The sequence below is a fragment of the Oryctolagus cuniculus genome, chromosome 3 (genome assembly GCF_051225735.1).
Source record: "Oryctolagus cuniculus isolate XC-2025 breed Fujian yellow rabbit chromosome 3, ASM5122573v1, whole genome shotgun sequence".
In the NCBI taxonomy this organism is placed as follows: Eukaryota; Metazoa; Chordata; class Mammalia; order Lagomorpha; family Leporidae; genus Oryctolagus; species Oryctolagus cuniculus.
In genome coordinates, this window is record NC_142869.1 from 2571741 (window position 1) to 2588408 (window position 16668).

Sequence of the window (16668 nt, forward strand, 5' to 3'; positions counted from 1 at the left end):
TGGCCCTGCTGTGGAGGACTTGTCACTGCTTAAAATTCTTTTTGATGTATTTCCTTCTCCTCTCTAGACTGTCAGAACCTAGAAGGCAGGAGTCTTCTTTCTCTTGGTGAACTGTAGGGACCCAGAAGTCAAAGCAAGGCCACGCCTGTGTCTGGTGGTGTGTGGGCAATGAGTACCTGAGGAGGGGCACACAGGGACACCACGGGGTGCTGAAACCCCATATACCTTGACCTGGTGCACACCTGTGTAGGCATGTGAAAGTTCGCTGAGCTGTACATTTAGAATTAGTGCACCTTATCGTAATTTTGTTATTTTTTCATTTTTAAAGATTTATTTTATTTATTTGAAAGACAGAGTTACAGAGAGAGGTAGAACCAGAGAGAGAGCTCTTCCATTCTGCTGGTTCACTCCCCAAATGACCACAATGGCCAGAGCTGCACTGATCCAAAGCCAGGAGCCAGGAGCTTCTTCTGGGTCTCCCACGCGGGTGCAGGGGCCCAAGCACTTGGGCCATCTTCTACTGCTTTCCCAGGCCACAGCAGAGAGCTGGATCAGAAGAACAGCAGCCAGGACATGAACTGATGCCCACATGGGAGGCTAGCACTGCAGGCAGTGGCTTTACCTGCTACGCCACAGCGCTGGCCCCTAGAATATGTGTTTTTGGAATAATGAAGTCATATTCCTTCCTTCTGATTCAAATAGTACAAAATTTTCAAATTCACCTTTCAATTTTACACCTGTACCTTTTACTTTTCTTGTGCACAAAAGATCTTGGTTCCTAACATTAATGTAATTATCCTCTCCATACAGAAGTTTAAACACTACTATTAGGGGCTGGTGCTGTGGCGCAGCAGGTTAACACCCTGACCTGAAGCACTGGCATCCCATATGGGCACTGGTTCTAGTCCCGGCTGCTCCTCTTCTGATCCAGCTCTCTGCTGTTGCCTGGGAAAGCAGCAGAAGATGGCTCAAGTCCTTGGGCCCCTGCACCCACGTGGGAGACCCAGAAAAAGCTCCTGGCTCCTGGCTTTGGATTAGCAAAGCTCTGGCTATCGCGGCCAACTGGGGAGTGAACCAGTGGATGGAAGACTCTCTCTCCCTGTATAACTTTTTCAAATAAATAAATAAATATTAACAAAGGAAACACTAGTATTACTACTATTGGACAACTAAACACAGTTTTTGGCATCTCTGCAGCTCCAAGTGCTTTTTCCTTATATGACTAATTTAATACACAAGCCGTTTCATTTTTTAAAAATCTGCATAGCTTTTTAAACTGTTTTATCTGAAAGACAGAGAAAGAGATCCTCTATCACCTGGCTCACTCCCAAAATGCACAGAACTGCCAGGGCTAGACCAGCCTAAAGCCATGAGCCTGGATCTCACATAAGTGGAAGGGACCCACATAACCTGAGCTGTCATCCATCCACTGCCTCCCAGTGTAGACAACAGCAGAGATCTGGACGGGGAGTGGAGGAGACTCACACCAGGCACCTGCTGTGGGACGCCAGCATCCAACCTGCATCCCGACTGCCACACCAAACGTCCACTCTGTTTCAAGACCGACTTCCCTTCCCTAACCTTCTATGTGTACACGCCAAGCATTTATGACTCCAAGGTCAGAAACATCTGGCTTTAATCCCTCTTCCACCCCCTGTGCTCAACCGTGTTGTCAGCTTTTCCCTCCAGGATTTCTTCTCACAAGCATAAGCAAACGCGTGTGTGCTTCCGTGTCCCCTTCTACAGGCAGCAGCTGTACTCCAGGGACTCAAGTGCTTGTGGAAACTGAACTCGCGGGTGACAGGCATTCGCGAGCCTTGGAGGCCCCTCACGCGTACTCCACTCGCTTCAGTCACTTGGTACCTGCTGATGTCTGCCCGTCAGCGTCCATCGGGGCAGGGACCTGGGTAAGGACGCCAAAGTAGTTACTGGCTGATACGGCACTTCTGCTTCACGTGTGAGCTACTGCCACGCCGTTCTCTACGACAGCGGCACGACTTTGTGCTTCCACCAGCAATCAAGGTTCCAATTTCTTCACATCCCTACCAACACTGGTCATTTGGACTATTTTGGGATGCGTCACCCTAGCCCCTGATGTGACTCTCATGTCGATTATGATTGTGCTTCTGTCACGGCTAGGGATGCCGGCCACCTTCCTGTGCACAGCGTCTGCGCCTCTGCAGAGTCCCTGTTTCAATCAGCCTGCTTCGTGTGTTCTGGGTGTTCATTCCCTACCAGATACATGACCTGCAGATACCTTCCCCTCATCCCATGGGTTTCCTTTTCATTCTGTTGATAATGAAGTGTTTATTATTATTATTTATTTATTTGAGAGGTAGCGTTATAGAGAGGCAGAGGCAGAGGCAGAGGCAGAGAAAAAGGTCTTTCATCCACTGGTTCACTCCCTAAATGGCTGGAGGGATGGCCAGAGTTAAGCCGACCCCAAGCCGGGAGCCAGGAGCTTCCTCCAGGTCTCCCACGCAGGTGCAGGGGCCCAAGTGCTTGGGCCTTCTTCCACTGCTTTCCCAGGCCACAGCAGAGAGCTGGATCTTAAGAGGAGCAGCCGGGAGTAGAACCGGCGCCCATATGGGATGCCGGCACCGTAGGAAGCAGCTTAGCCCACTATGCCACAGGGCCAGCTCAATAATTAAGTTTTGATAAAGAAGTTTTTACTTTTGATCAACTTATTTCTTTTTGTGTGTGTCAATATCGTTGGTGTCATAGCCAAAAAAGACTATTGCCAAATCCAATGTTGTGAAGGTTTTCCACTTTTTTCTTATAGTTTCAACTTTTTTTTTTTTTTTGGACAGGCAGAGTGGATAGTGAGAGAGAGAGAGAGAGAGAAAGGTCTTCCTTTGCTGTTGGCTCACCCTCCAATGGCTGCCGAGGCCGGCGCACCGTGCTGATCCGAAGGCAGGAGCCAGGTACTTCTCCTGGTCTCCCATGGGGTGCAGGGCCCAAGCACTTGGGCCATCCTCCACTGCACTCCCGGGCCACAGCAGAGAGCTGGCCTGGAAGAGGGGCAACCGGGACAGAATCCGGTGCCCCGACCGGGACTAGAACCCGGTGTGCTGGCGCCACAAGGCGGAGGATTAGCCTAGTGAGCCGCAGCGTCGGCATAGTTTCAACTCTTAATGTGTTATGTCCTTGATGCATTTTGATTTAATGTTTGGATTTATTCATTTATTTGGAAGAGGGGAGGGAGGAGAGCGAGACAGAGCGGCGAGATCCCCATCTGCTGATTCACTCCCCCAATGTCTGAAAGCACTTGTGCTGGGCAGGCTGAAGCCAGCAGCCAGGAGATCCACAGCTCCCACGTGGGGGGCAAGGAGCCATCACCACTGCCTCCTCTGATCTGCGTGACCAGGAAGCTGGAGTCAGATAACCTGACGTGGGACGTGGCATCTCAGGCACTAGCGTAAGCGTGTACCACGCTTTGCATGCTTTCAAAAATTGCTTTTTTAATGGTTGCTCCAATGACTGCAACATGCGCTCTAGCCGTCCAAGTCTGCTACCCAGTGCAAGTGCTGGAGAGAGGTTAACGTAGCGTGTGAGCCTCTGTCCCTACAAAGACCTGCCTGAAAAGCTGGCCGTGGCTGGCGCTCTGGAGAGCCTGATTCTGAGGCCCGCGACTACAGACGTAACCGCTTCGTGTGCCGAACCTACTCGCACGGCTGTGTGGTTCCTGCCGGACGCTATTTTCCCTCAGAGTTTAAGACGTTGGTGTGAGCAGACATGAAAAATCCCCACGAATCGAGCACGGAGTCTCCAGTGACCTTCTCAGAGACGTTAGCGTGCATCCCTGGGGAAGCAGCACGTCTGTGAGACTCGGCCGGAAGGTTCCTTGCAAGCCTGTGGCTGGCCTCTCTGACGTGGCTCCTCGTGCCTCTGACCTCTGACCTCTGCTAACCTTATGTCCTGTGTCTTTTGCTACAATAAATCACAGCCATGAGTCCTGGTGAACACGGAACGTGGCGGGAGGGTGTGGGCCCGGGGTCCGCCACAGAACCTTCTTCCTTCCCAGACTGGCCGAGAGTGCGTCACCTGCGTCCTCCCTCCCTCTGGCACTGTCAGCACCAGCGTGTCAGCCGCTCTGCGCCCCCCCCACCCCCAGGACGCTGTCAGTCAGCACTGCTCCAGGGCACCCCCCAGCTGCTCTGTGACCTTCCTTTTTCCTGCACTTTTTACTTTTCATTTAAAAATCACTTTCCTACCTCATAAAATGCTCATCAGTGGTTCAGTTCTTTAGCGTGGGCCTTTTCCTAGAGAAACAAACCACCCTTCCTTATTTACATGGAAATCACTTGACATTTGCTCCTGCAGGTTCCCTGGGTACAGAACTACCCGACAGCGTCTGCCTGAGTCAGGCGGCAGGCCAACTGCTGCCATCCTCAGACAAACCTTCTCTCGGCTGCTTCATGGACGTTCATTTTGGTTTGGATCTTTCAAGCCATTTTTCTTTGATGTCTGAGGTATTCTTTCTTTTCCTGGCTTGGGTTCTGAAAGGCTTCACTGAATTTGTCTTGATTTTTTCACATTTAAAAAATACTGTAGCCGGCGCCGCGGCTCAATAGGCTAACCTTCCACCTGCGGCGCCGGCACCCCAGGTTCTAGTCCTGGTCAGGGCGCTGGATTCTGTCCTGGTTGCCCCTCTTCCAGGCCAGCCCTCTGCTGTGGCCCAGGAGTGCAGTGGAGGATGGCCCAGGTGCTTGGGCCCTGCACCCCATGGGAGACCAGGAGAAGCACCTGGCTCCTGCCTTCGGATCAGTGCGGTGCGCTGGCCATGGCGGCCATTGTGGGGTGAACCAATGGAAGGACAACCTTTCTCTCTGTCTCTCACTGTCCACTCGGCCTGTCAAAAAAAAAAAATACTGCAACTATAATTTTAACAGAATTGTGCCTCTCTATTTTCTCTCCTCTCTGGATAAAACTGCATCACAGTCACACAAACGTCAGTGCTCGTCACTGTCTCCACGGCACATGCTTCTCCCTTTGCTTTCTTCTTCCTAAGCTCCACTGCTTAGCTGTGACCTTTCTCCCACTTCACTGCTTGCCTGATCTGCTACAGAGCCTGAGTTACTGTGTTCGGCTATTTCATTTCTCATCAATGGAATTTCCATTTTAAAAGTAACTTAAGCTCTCTGTTGAAACCCACAATGCCGTCTTTTGTGTCCTTGAACTGATACACCGAGTCAGTGAGCTTGTGCAGGTCTAGCAAACCAGCTCCCTCTGCCGAGCCTCTGAGCTGCCAGCGAGCCCAGGGCTGGTCCCCCCGAGCGATTCTCGTCTGGGTGGGCTCCCTCCGGCCTGCGGCAGTGCTGCCAGGCTGGCAGGTGCCTGCCGAGGTGTGCCCAGTTCTCCCAGGTCTGGGAAGGCAGGCTGCAGGGCAGAATCCCCTGCCCGTCTTCCAGGCGTCTCCTGTCCCGCAGGCTGTCTGGGCTTCACCACAAGGCTGTCATCAGTCTCCTGAGGTCTACGCTGGGGAATGGCCTAACATCTCAAAGCAAGTCGTAGGCCAGCCCTGCCTAACACGGCAGGACAACACTCTCTTCACAGGAAGTTTCACAGCTACGTTGCAAAGAAGTATGGACACAGAGGAGAATCATTACTGATATCTTAGCAAATAACCACATATAGTGTAAGCATGTGCTCTTACAAGTGTGCCCGATAAATTAAATACATGGAGTCTCTGTGGGCAGCTTCTGTTATTAGTGCTTAAGCTAGTTTTCATTCGTGTGGTTTTATTTTATGCTATTTCTGGCTCCCAGCTGTTCCCAGCGTCCAGCCCTCTGGGGTCCCGATACCACGCGGACGGACTCCTGTGCCCAGCCAGCGTGCTGCCAGAGCACCCCAAACTCCCCACTGCTCTCTGCAGACAACACAGGGGAGCTCGGGCCCTCCGTCAGGCGTGGTTCTGTGGGACTCACCTCCGCCCTAGCCCAGAACCCGTGGTTACGTTGCCAGCTCTCCAGTGCCTCCACGCAGGTATTGTTTTTTTATTTTATTTTTTTCAGCTTTTCTAGCTGTTCAGTGGAAAGTGGCTTGAATTTCTAGACATCGACAACTAGAACCAAAGTCTCCATTTTAGAGCAGGGGTTCTACATCAGTCTGTGGTAACACACACACACACACACACACACACACACACATTATTTGCTGGACCCTCCTGTAGAGGTGGAGCGTAATTCCCACCCCGAGGACCGCTGCCGGCGGCGAGGGCCACGTGACCTCTCACCAGGCAGCTTCCGTCCTGTCCGCTCCTGCTCAGACGAGCCAGCTCCCACAAGCAGACACTGAAGGAGCCCTACGGAAAGAAAGGCCACGCAGGAAGGGCTCTCGTGGCACCCACCACGCGAATATCTTAGAAGCAGAGCCCTGACCGTTCCCCACCCCTCGGACCCTCACTCAAGGCCCAGGATGACAGTCCAGGCCAACATCTTGACCGTAACAGGACACCCTCGCTAATGGGTGCGGGGTCCTGGGTGCTGGGGCACAGCAGAGTAAGCCACCACTTGGGGCACTCAAATCCCACATCCAAGTACCTGAGTTTCATGTCCACCTCCGTTCGTGACCCAGCTTCCTGGTGACACTAACCCTGGAGGCAGCAGACCATGGCTCTCGGCGCCAGTGTCTAGGTCTTCATCACCAATGCATGAGACCCAGAGTTCGTGGCTCCTGGCTCTGGCATGGCCCAGCCCCAGCTGTTGCAGGTATTTGGGGAGTAATTAGCAAATAGAAGATCTCTTTTTCCCTGTCAATCTGCCTTTCAAATAAAACAAACTAAAAGAAAAAAACAAAACCAAAATCACCCAGGGAGGCCTCTCCTGTATCCTGACCTACAAACTGTGAGGTGATAAAAAATGCTGTTTAAGCCAATCAATTTTGTGGTAACTGGTTCTGCACAAATGGTTCATTAAAATGGCATGTTTTAAAAAGTTATATTATTTATATTACCCTAAACTTAATACTCTACGTGAAAATAAAGTTCGTTCGAGTTTTAAGTGATATTTAAATATGGAAGGATGTGCCTTCCTCACCTCTTTGCCGCTCCTTCGTTCCTAACTGGACGCGGAGTCTCTCAGCACGGACGACGTCATCTCCACGATGGTGTGAATGGGTAAGCCGTTCAGAAAGCCGTGGTGGTTAGTTCTCACTTCCTGAAGAGCATCTATGAGCTGGTCTCTACACAGACAGACAGCACACCGCAGCTGGGGCTTCCGAAACCGGCACATTCTGACATGGCTGAGATACTGAGTGGAACTATATTTTATGTAAGTTTATATTTCACGTAAGAACGAGCGACCGCACAGTTGCAGCTGTTACCTGCTGACTTCAGGATGCAGCTCAGCCAGTCTCTTCACGATCTTGGTGAAGCTCCGCATGTTCAAGCTATGTGGAGGCACGAACTGCACACCAGGCAGCAGTCTGGCAGACTCAATCTGCTTACAGTTCTTCTTGACGTGCTAAAATAAATGAGCAGAATGAAGTTGTTGACAGTCAGAGAAACTGCTAGTAATTTAGAACTTGGGGTCCCGGTACCACGGCGGACAGACTCCTGTGCCCAGCCAGCGTGCTGCCAGAGCACCCCAGACTCCCCACTGCTCTCTGCAGACAACACAGGGGAGCTCGGGCCCTCCGTCAGGTGTGGTTCTGTGGGACTCACCTTCTCCACCCTAGCCCAATTCACCTTCTCTACTCCGAGCTTAACAAAGATGGTAAAGGGGGATTTCCTTATTTACATAGAACACACACAGTGTAGCGTGCTCTGCCAACCCACTGGCCACTGAGACGGCAGATTAAACTGCTGGCTCCTACACTAATGAGCACCAACAACCACAGGCGGGCTCAGTTACATTTCCTGTCTAAACAAAGTGGAATGGAGCAAAGCTATGAATTAGTCAAATAATCACAGATTCTTCAACTGAAGATACTGTAGAGTTAGAATTAAGCAAAAACAAAGCCAACTGAGGGCTAAAACAATCAGAGAAAAACAGGATGCAGAGAGAAGCAGAGGCAACAACACCCCCACACCCCCCTCACACCCACACGTGCACACTCACACACACACACCCCACACATACACGCGTGCACACACACATACCATGCCCACGCACGCACACACACACCCCAGGCCACCCCCCCACACCACCCACATACATACACACGCGCACACGTGCACACACACACACCACCCACACACATACACACGCGCACACACGCACACCACCCACACACATATACACGCGCACACACCCACACCCACACATATCACACAGGACAGGAGAGGAGAGGACAGCCACAGTTCCCAAAGTACACGCTTGGGCCTCACGGAAGCCAGCGGCACGTGGTTCCCCTTTCTTCCTGCTGCATATTAGGCAGTGAACCAAAAAAATTCACTTCAAACATGAAGTGTCACTGAGATGAAAAAAATTTCAAGGAGCTGGCGCTGTGGTGCAGTGGGTTAATGCCCTGGCTTGAAGCGCCGGCATCCACATGGGCGCCGGTTCAAGACCCAGCTGCTCTACTTCAGATCCAGCTCTCTGCTGTGGCCTGGGAAAGCAGTAGAAGACGGCCCAAGTCCTTGGACCCCTGCACCCGTGTGGGAGACCCAGATGAAGCTCCTGGTTCCTGCCTTCGGATTGGTGCAGCCATTTGGGGAGTGAACCAATAGATGAAAGACCTCTCTCTGGCTCTGCCTCTCTCTAACCCTGCCTTTCAAATAAAACAAATAAATCTTAAAAAAAAAGGGGAATTTAGGCTGACCTGTGGATTCAAAGTAATTTAAACTCCAAGTAGGACTTCTTTGTAGCTAGACAAATTTAAGTATGAAATTTATACATATTGTCTGGGCTGGCATTGTGGCACTGTGCGTAAAGCCACTGTGTGTAACACTGGCATCCCATATGGGTACTGGTTCAAGTCCTAGCTGCCCCACTTCAGCTGACAGCCTGGGAAAGCAGTGGAAGATGCCCAAGTGCTTGGGACCCTGCACCCACGTGGGAGACCTGGAGGAAGCTCCTGGCTTCAGTGGCCCAGCCCCAGCTGTTGTGGCCATCTGGGGAGTAAACCAGTAGGTGGAAGACTGATCTGTGTGTGTGTGTGTGTGTGTCTGTGAACCCTGCCTGTCAAATAAAATAAATATATCTTTTAAAAAATTTGAAGAGCAAAGAGACCAAATTTGATAAAGAATACAGTTAGAGGACTTGTTTTTACCAGATTTCAAGACTTACTATATACAATAATCAAGACAGTATAGAAAAACACAAAAGTATAGTCAATTGGTTTCTGACAAAGGTACAAAGTATTTCATTGTAAACAGGATAGCCTTGCCTTGTCTTTTTTAAAAATATTTTCATTTTATCTATTTGAAAGGCAGAATTACAGAGAAGCAGAGTCAGAGAGAGAGAGAGAGAGAGGGAGAGTGAGAGAGAGAGAGGAAGTCTTCCATCTGCTGGTTCACTCCCTAAAATGGCTAAAACAGCCAGAGCTGGGCCGATCCTAAGCCAGGAGCCAGGAGCTTCTTCCAGGTCTCCCACGCGGGTGCAGGGGCCCAAGGACTTGGGCCATCTGCTACTGCTCCCCCAGGCCACAGCAGAGAGCTGGATCAGATGGAAGTGGAGCAGCCCAGACTTGAACCAGCGCCCACATGGAATGCTGGCGCTGGGGGTGGCAGCTATGCCACAGTGCCAGCCCCAGGATAGCCTTTTCAACAAATGATATCAGAACAATTCCATATAAGAACAGACATATCCAAACAAAGCCCACCAATTCATACATGACGTACAAAAATTTACTCATAATCTTTGTGAGGGGTGGGCATTTGGCAACGTAGTTAGGACAACGGCAACCACACTGCAGCCCAGGTCTGGGTCCTGGCTCTGCTCCCGATGCCAGCGTCCTGCTGACGTGCACCGAGAGGCAGCGGGAGAAGCCTTGAGTGGCTGAGTCCCTGCTGTCCGTGGCAGGGACCTGGATTAGGTTCCCAGCTCCTGGATCCGCCTAGCCTGTTCTCAGCTGTTACATGCATTTGGGGGAGTGAACTAGCTCACAGGAACTAACTGTCTCTGACTCTGAAATAAACAGATCTTAAAGCACCTTTTTGAGTCTGAATTATCCACTAAAAGCTTAAGCTATAAAAGAATACAATCAATAAATTATGCTTCATTCAAATAAAACACTCCTGGGGTGGGCACGGCGGTGGAGTCAGGTAAACTGGCTCGCGGGACGTGTGTGGCCCCTACAGGAGAGCCCGGGGCAAGTCCTGCTGCTCTGTGCTCTGCGCGGCTCCCTGCTACCATGCCTGGGAGGCAGCAGATAATAGCCCCCTTTATCCGAAAGGCTATGATAGGCCACCATGTGGGAGATCAAGTTCTTGGCTCCTAGTTTTGCCCTGGCCTAGCCTTGACTGTCCTGAACATTTGAGGAACGAACCAGCGGTCAGAAGATCTCCATCTCTTTCTTTCTCTCCCTGATCTGCCTTTCAAATAAACCTAAATGACCAACTTCTGCTTTGAGAAAGGCAAGGATGAGAAAAATTATTTGGGGGCCGGCGCTGTGGTGCAGGAGGTTAATCCTCCACCTGTGGCGCCAGCATCCCATATGGGCACCAGTTCTAGTCCCGGCTGCCCCTCTTCCAGTCCAGCTCTCTGCTAAGGTCTTGGAAAGCAGTGGAGGATGGCCCAAGTCCTTGGGCCCCTGTACCCACATGGGAGACTGTGAAGAAGCTCCTGGCGCCTGGCTTTGGATTGGCACAGCTCCCCCCGTTGCGGCCACCTGGGGAGTGAACCAAGGATGGAAGACTTCTCTCTCTCTCTCCCTCTCACTGTCTTTACTCTACTTCTCAAATAAAAAATATTTTAAAAAATTATTTGGAGCCGGCGCCGTGGCTCACTAGGCTAATCCTCCGCCTGTGGCACGGGCACACCGGGTTCTAGTCCTGGTCGGGGCGCCGGATTCTGTCCCGGTTGCCCCTCTTCCAGGCCAGCTCTCTGCTGTGGCCCGGGAGTGCAGTGGAGGATGGCCCAGGTGCTTGGGCCCTGCACCCCATGGGAGACCAGGATAAGTACCTGGCTCCTGCCATCGGATCAGTGCAGTGCGCCAGCCGCAGCGGCCATTGGAGGGTGAATCTCGGCAAAAAGGAAGACCTTTCTCTCTGTCTCTCTCACTGTCCACTCTGCCTGTCAAAAAAAAATTATTTGGAAATCACATAGTATCTGATAAAAGAGTCATTATCAGAATACAAAAAATTCTGAAAACTCGGTAATAAAATAAACAACTCAATAAAAATGGACAAGATGTAAACAGGAGTGACACGGTGACACACAGGAGTGATGTGGTGACACAGGAGTGACATGGTGATACACAGGAGTGACATGGTGACATGCAGGAGTGACATGGTGACACACAGGAGGGACACGGTGACATGCAGGAGTGATGTGGTGACACACAGGAGTGACGTGGTGACACACACAGGAGGGACGTGGTGACACGTAGGAGTGACATGGTGACATGCAGGAGTGATGTGGTGACACACAGGAGTGACGTGGTGACACAGAGTGACACGGTGACACACAGGAGTGACACGATGACATGCAGGAGTGACATGGTGACATGCAGGAGTGACATGGTGACACAGGAGTGACTGGCGACACACACACAGGAGTGACGTGGTGACACACAGAAAACCAAGAATCAATTTCAGCTGCATTAAGCTAAGTCAAAGAAGTCAGACTAAGAAGGCTACGTAGTATGATCTCACTTAATGAAATTCTAGAAAGGTAAAAATCTAAGACTAGAAAACACAGTAGGCTGAGAGACAGGGTTCTGGAATAATGGAACTGTTCTGTATCTCGGATGTGGTGGTGGCTACTTGCCTATATACGTTTATCACGGACACTCAAAGCCATACATTTTATTGTATTTAAATCAATTTTTAAGCAAGATCTGTGGAATGGCTACGGTTACCAAACATTTTGAGCAGTGCATAGATAAAAGCAAGCAAGTCAAACTTCTTTACTTTTCACAAGGTGTTTAACAGCAGTTATAAAACTAAAATGACTATATTTTATGTCTCAACATCATGATAAGCTGTGAAAAAAAGAACGCGGAAGTGTACTGACTGACTGACAGAGTAGCACCTCCCGGGACTAGAGGCTGCAGAGGACTGGCAGAGAGCAGAGCTGAGGAACGAGGTCCTGTTAAGCTGGGTCTACGAGGACCCAGACAGCTCCGCCCCCACCTCGCCAGCAGGAGCAGCTGGAGCCGGACGAGAGCAGGTTAGGGTGCACCCGGTTAACAAGTCTCAGATTAGCGCTCCTGTCCCCACTTCCAGATGGCTGACGGTGGACGTATTTACTCTGCAAGCAACACACAGCAGCATCGAGAAAGCTCACCTGGTCCAAAGGGAAAAACTCGCTGTCCTGCTCAGGCCCCCGCTGCCGAGGCCTCGTCCTGGGCGGCCGGGCGGCAGAGGGTGCTGAGTGGGCTTCCTGGTTGGTCTTCTCCAAATGACCCACGCGAGCTCTGTTTCCCCTTGTGGAGGGAAGCGGCGACGCGCATTCTCCAGGGGTCTTAACAAGCCGCACGTTCACTGCTCTCCCACTTATCTCTACCCCATTCATTTCCTTCACAGCCATCTTGGCATCACTGTTTTTCTTAAAGGCAAGAGATGCATATCTGAAATATAAAAGCAGAGAACCAAACAGTTCTTTGTTAACGACTTTAAATTACCTTAAACTAAATTTTGTTAACTACTGGCTAACATTTATTTTTCACAAGAATATCTACTCTTAAAAATAAGAAAGGTTATTTTACTAAGAATCTTTAGGATAACTAAAAACAAATTAAATATAGGAAATAAAAGGCAGTAAGTGCTTATGAATTATTACTCAATAACCTTTCAAACATCTGTTTTACGAAGCAGAGAGCAAGAGCAGGAGTGGTGTGGGGAGAGGTGGGGGTGGGTAACACCCCCATCCATGGTTCACGCCCCAATGCTGAGTGCTGCAATGGCTGGGGCTGGGCCAGGCCAACGCCTGAAGCCAGGAGCCCAGTCCAGATCTCCTACGTGGCTGCAGGGACCCATTCCTACGTCATCACCTCCCACCTCCCAGGATGTGCAGGAAGAGGAGAGCCTGGGCACTCAACACTGGGAGCACCTGTCTCAGCAGGCGTAGGAACCATCAGGCCAAACACCACCCTATTTCCCATCAGCTTTATATGAAAATTCAGTGCTAAACATCTGCAAAGCTGGTTTACAAATGTTAGTGGTCTAGGGACAACTGGCTATCCCCACAAAATAATTAGAATTCATTCCAATACACAAATATTTACTCCAGGTGGCTCCAAAGGCTAAACGTGGAAAGCAAAACTCAGGAACATTTAGCAGAATATATGACACAGTCTCTCTAGCTTTATACTGAGAAAACAGGTAGATCAAACCAACTTTCAGAGCTGGCACTGAGGCACAGCAGGCTAAGCCTCTGCCTATGGCACCAGCATCCCACATGGGAGCAGGATGGCGTTCCCGCTGCTCCTCCTCTGATCCAGCTCTCTGCTAGGGCCCGGGAAAGCAGTGGAGGACAGTCCAAGTCCTTGGGCCCCTGCACCCACGTGGGGGACCTGGAAGAAGCTCCTGGCTCCTGGCTCTAGATCAGCCTAGCTCAGTTGTTGCGGCTACTTGGGGAGTGAACCAGTGGATGGGGGTTCACTCTCTCTCTGTGTCTGTAGCTCTGCCTCTCAAATAAATTAAAAAAAAAATCTTTATTAAAAATGTTTCAAAATCCATTTAGAATGTTAAGCATAAAATTGATAAAGACGACAAGAGCTGTGCCTTTAAAAACACCAGCCCCAAACCACGTCAACAGAAAGATACATAACAACTCTGAAGACTAGTCTTTTTCGAATGATGGCAGTATGGATAATTTTTCATAACTTCCTTGTGCATTTTATTTCTAAATTTCCATATAGAATGTACACTAATACTTCAAGTAAGGAAAACAACACAAAGAATTCAATAAGGCACTAAAATAATCTTTCATATCAAGTAATGCTCCTAGGATTACCATACTGCTTTAGTATAGTTAAAATTTATTAACCTCATACCAAAAAGTAAAATAAAAAAGTGAAAAAAATCGTGAGAAATAAAAGTATACATCTATTCATAAGAAATTCCAACCCCAACTACAAATAGAATCCATTCTTTCTAATGTTCATTTATTTGAAAAGGAAAGGGGAGAGAGGGAGAGAGAGAGAGAGAGAGAGAGAGAGAGAGGGAGAGAGGGAGAGAGGGGTCTTCTATCCGCTGGCTCACTCCCCCGATGCCTACACCAGCTGGGGCTGGGCCGGGCGGGGGCCAGGCGCCCGGAGTTCCATCAGAGTCTCCCATCCGGGCAGCAGAGACCCAAGTACTTGAGTTACCGTCTGCTGCCCACCGGAATGCGCGTCAGCATCAAGGATTAGAGGGGCCGGCGCTGTGGCGTAGTGGGTAAAGCTGCCGCCTGCAGTGCTGGCATCCAATATGGACCCCAGTTCGAGTCCCGGCTGCTCCAGTTCCGATCCAGCTCTCTGCTATGGTCTGGGAAGGCGTAGAAGATGACCCAAGTCCTTGGGCTCCCACACCTGTGTGGGAGACCTGGAAGAAGCTCCTGGCTCCTGGCTCCGGATTGGCTCAGCTCTGGCGGCTACTGCAGCCAACTGGGGAGTGAACCAGCGGATGGAAGACCTCTCTCTCTCTGTAACTCTTTCAAATAAATAAATAAATAAATCTTAAAAAAAAAAAAAAAGAAGGATTAGAAGGGAGAGTACCAGGACTTGAACCAGGCAACCTGATATGGGATGCAACGTGCCAAAGGCCTGCCCCACAGCATTATTTTTAGTGATAAAGGAGTAATGACATTTTGCCATCCCCATTGCTCTTTGATACTTCTGAGTGACCTGGTAATGTCACAAAAGGAAAGTAGCAACATCCATATCAGAAGTGACTGTATGTAAGTGATGTAGTTATTTACCTAAAAAATAAAAACCACCAACTGAAAGTAATTAAAATACAAACTATCCTTTTCTGAGAACTTCCTGCGTGCCAGCTTTATTCCCAGTGCCTTGCACACTTAGCTCACACCAGTCTCACAGTGGTGCCCTCCAAGGACTGCTACTTCCCACATCACTTCACGGACCCACAGACATCTGTTCCACAGCCCGTTCTCTGACCTCACGGGCTTCCTTCCCCTATGAAGGGCATGCGAGACCAGAACTCAGTACAGCTCTACTATTCCACTGACAAGTTAAAAATGTTCTGGAACAAAGATCCGATCGAGAACAGCGCGTGAAGGCCGGCTGCACCGAGCTGTGTCTCTCTGCTGGCCCGGGAAGCCGTTGAGGGAGTGGCCCTGCCTCCCTCACCCGGGGACGCACAGGGATGCACCTCTGCTGGATTTGGGAAACGTACCTGTAATTAGATGAAGAATCATCAATTGAAATTGCAGAAACTTGGTATTTCTGAAAATGAGACCTTAAATCAGCCTAAATGAAGAGAAATGTTTGTGAAAGTTTAAAAAAAACACAATGAAACTTCAAAATTTAAAAGTGAAGCTCAAAAAGAGAAGCTGTGGCGTACCTCAGACACCGAAGGGCAGAGACCGCCGACATGTATCAGAAACCCTTTGTCTTTTCCCGAGGGCTCAACATTTTTCAATTCTGCTTGCAGGAATATATAATATACAACAGAAATGGTCATAATTACATTCATATTTTAAGAGAAAATATGAAGACTATGACAAACCTTACTATGGAGCTACCAGCACCAGACTGAGGACCAGGAGCCTGGAATACGGCGTTAAGGTTTCTGGGCCTTAATCAATTCATCTTAAAAATAAAGAGGCTGACATGAAGCCTTCTAACCAGTGCACCAAACACTGTCCCCAGCAAGTCTCTTGTAGACCAAGATCCGTTCATCTCAACAGCACGATCTATCACATCGTAACTAAGAGAGTGTCTTTCGTCTGTCCCTGCTTCAGAAAAGTACTATCTGGAATGCGGATGCATTCGGCGACACACAGCACACACGTCCCTGTGTTGATGCTGGCTGCAGCTCACGCTCTGAGAGCTTCTTTACGCAAACTCCTTGCAGGGGAAACATCACACCAAGAGAATCTTTACATCAGACGACCACGGATAGCAGGAAAACTGCCTGTGCTGTTAGTAAGGGCACATAAAAAAGAGGGGGAGGCCCCTTGAGCGACACAACGTGATTTTGGAAACAACAAACACTAGGCCTGCCAATAAAATTTTTCTTTTTCTTTCTTTTTTTTTTTAAAGATTTCTTTATCTATTTGAAAGGCAGAGTTACAGAGAGAGGATGAGATATATATAGAGATCTTCCATTCACTGGTTCAATCCCCAAAAGGCAATAATGGCGGGGGCTGGGCCAGGTCAGGGCCAGGCCAAGGCCGAGGTCCTGGAATTACTTCCAGGTCTCCCACGTGGGTGCAGGGGTCCCAGCATGGAGGCCATCTTCCGCTGCTCTCCCAGGCACACTGGTAGGGAGCTGGACTGGAAGTGGAGCAGCCGGGACTGGAACCAGCGCTCACGTGAGATGCCAGCATCACACGTGGTGACTTAACTGGCTGCACCACAGCACTGACCCCAAAGATATGCATTTTTTTCCGGTTT

The 16668-nt window shown here is 49.8% G+C and overlaps 1 protein-coding gene across 8 annotated transcripts in view; it reads right to left on the reverse strand.

Annotated features, from left to right (window-relative positions):
- RBM44 (RNA binding motif protein 44) overlaps positions 1-16668 on the reverse strand; it is a 42831-nt gene that overhangs the window by 1323 nt on the left and 24840 nt on the right. For 7 of the 8 annotated variants that reach the window (XM_089328840.1, XM_089328839.1, XM_089328835.1 and 4 more), the window contains 5 exons: positions 15614-15693; positions 15446-15519; positions 12393-12675; positions 7324-7463; positions 7038-7260 (listed from right to left, as the gene is read on the reverse strand). In XM_089328840.1, the coding sequence (XP_089184966.1) occupies positions 7059-7260; positions 7324-7463; positions 12393-12675; positions 15446-15519; positions 15614-15693 (779 nt within the window). In that variant the 3' untranslated portion in view covers positions 7038-7058. The remainder of the gene's footprint in view (positions 1-7037; positions 7261-7323; positions 7464-12392; positions 12676-15445; positions 15520-15613; positions 15694-16668) is intronic. The other variant, XM_051838258.3, reaches the window with a different exon arrangement.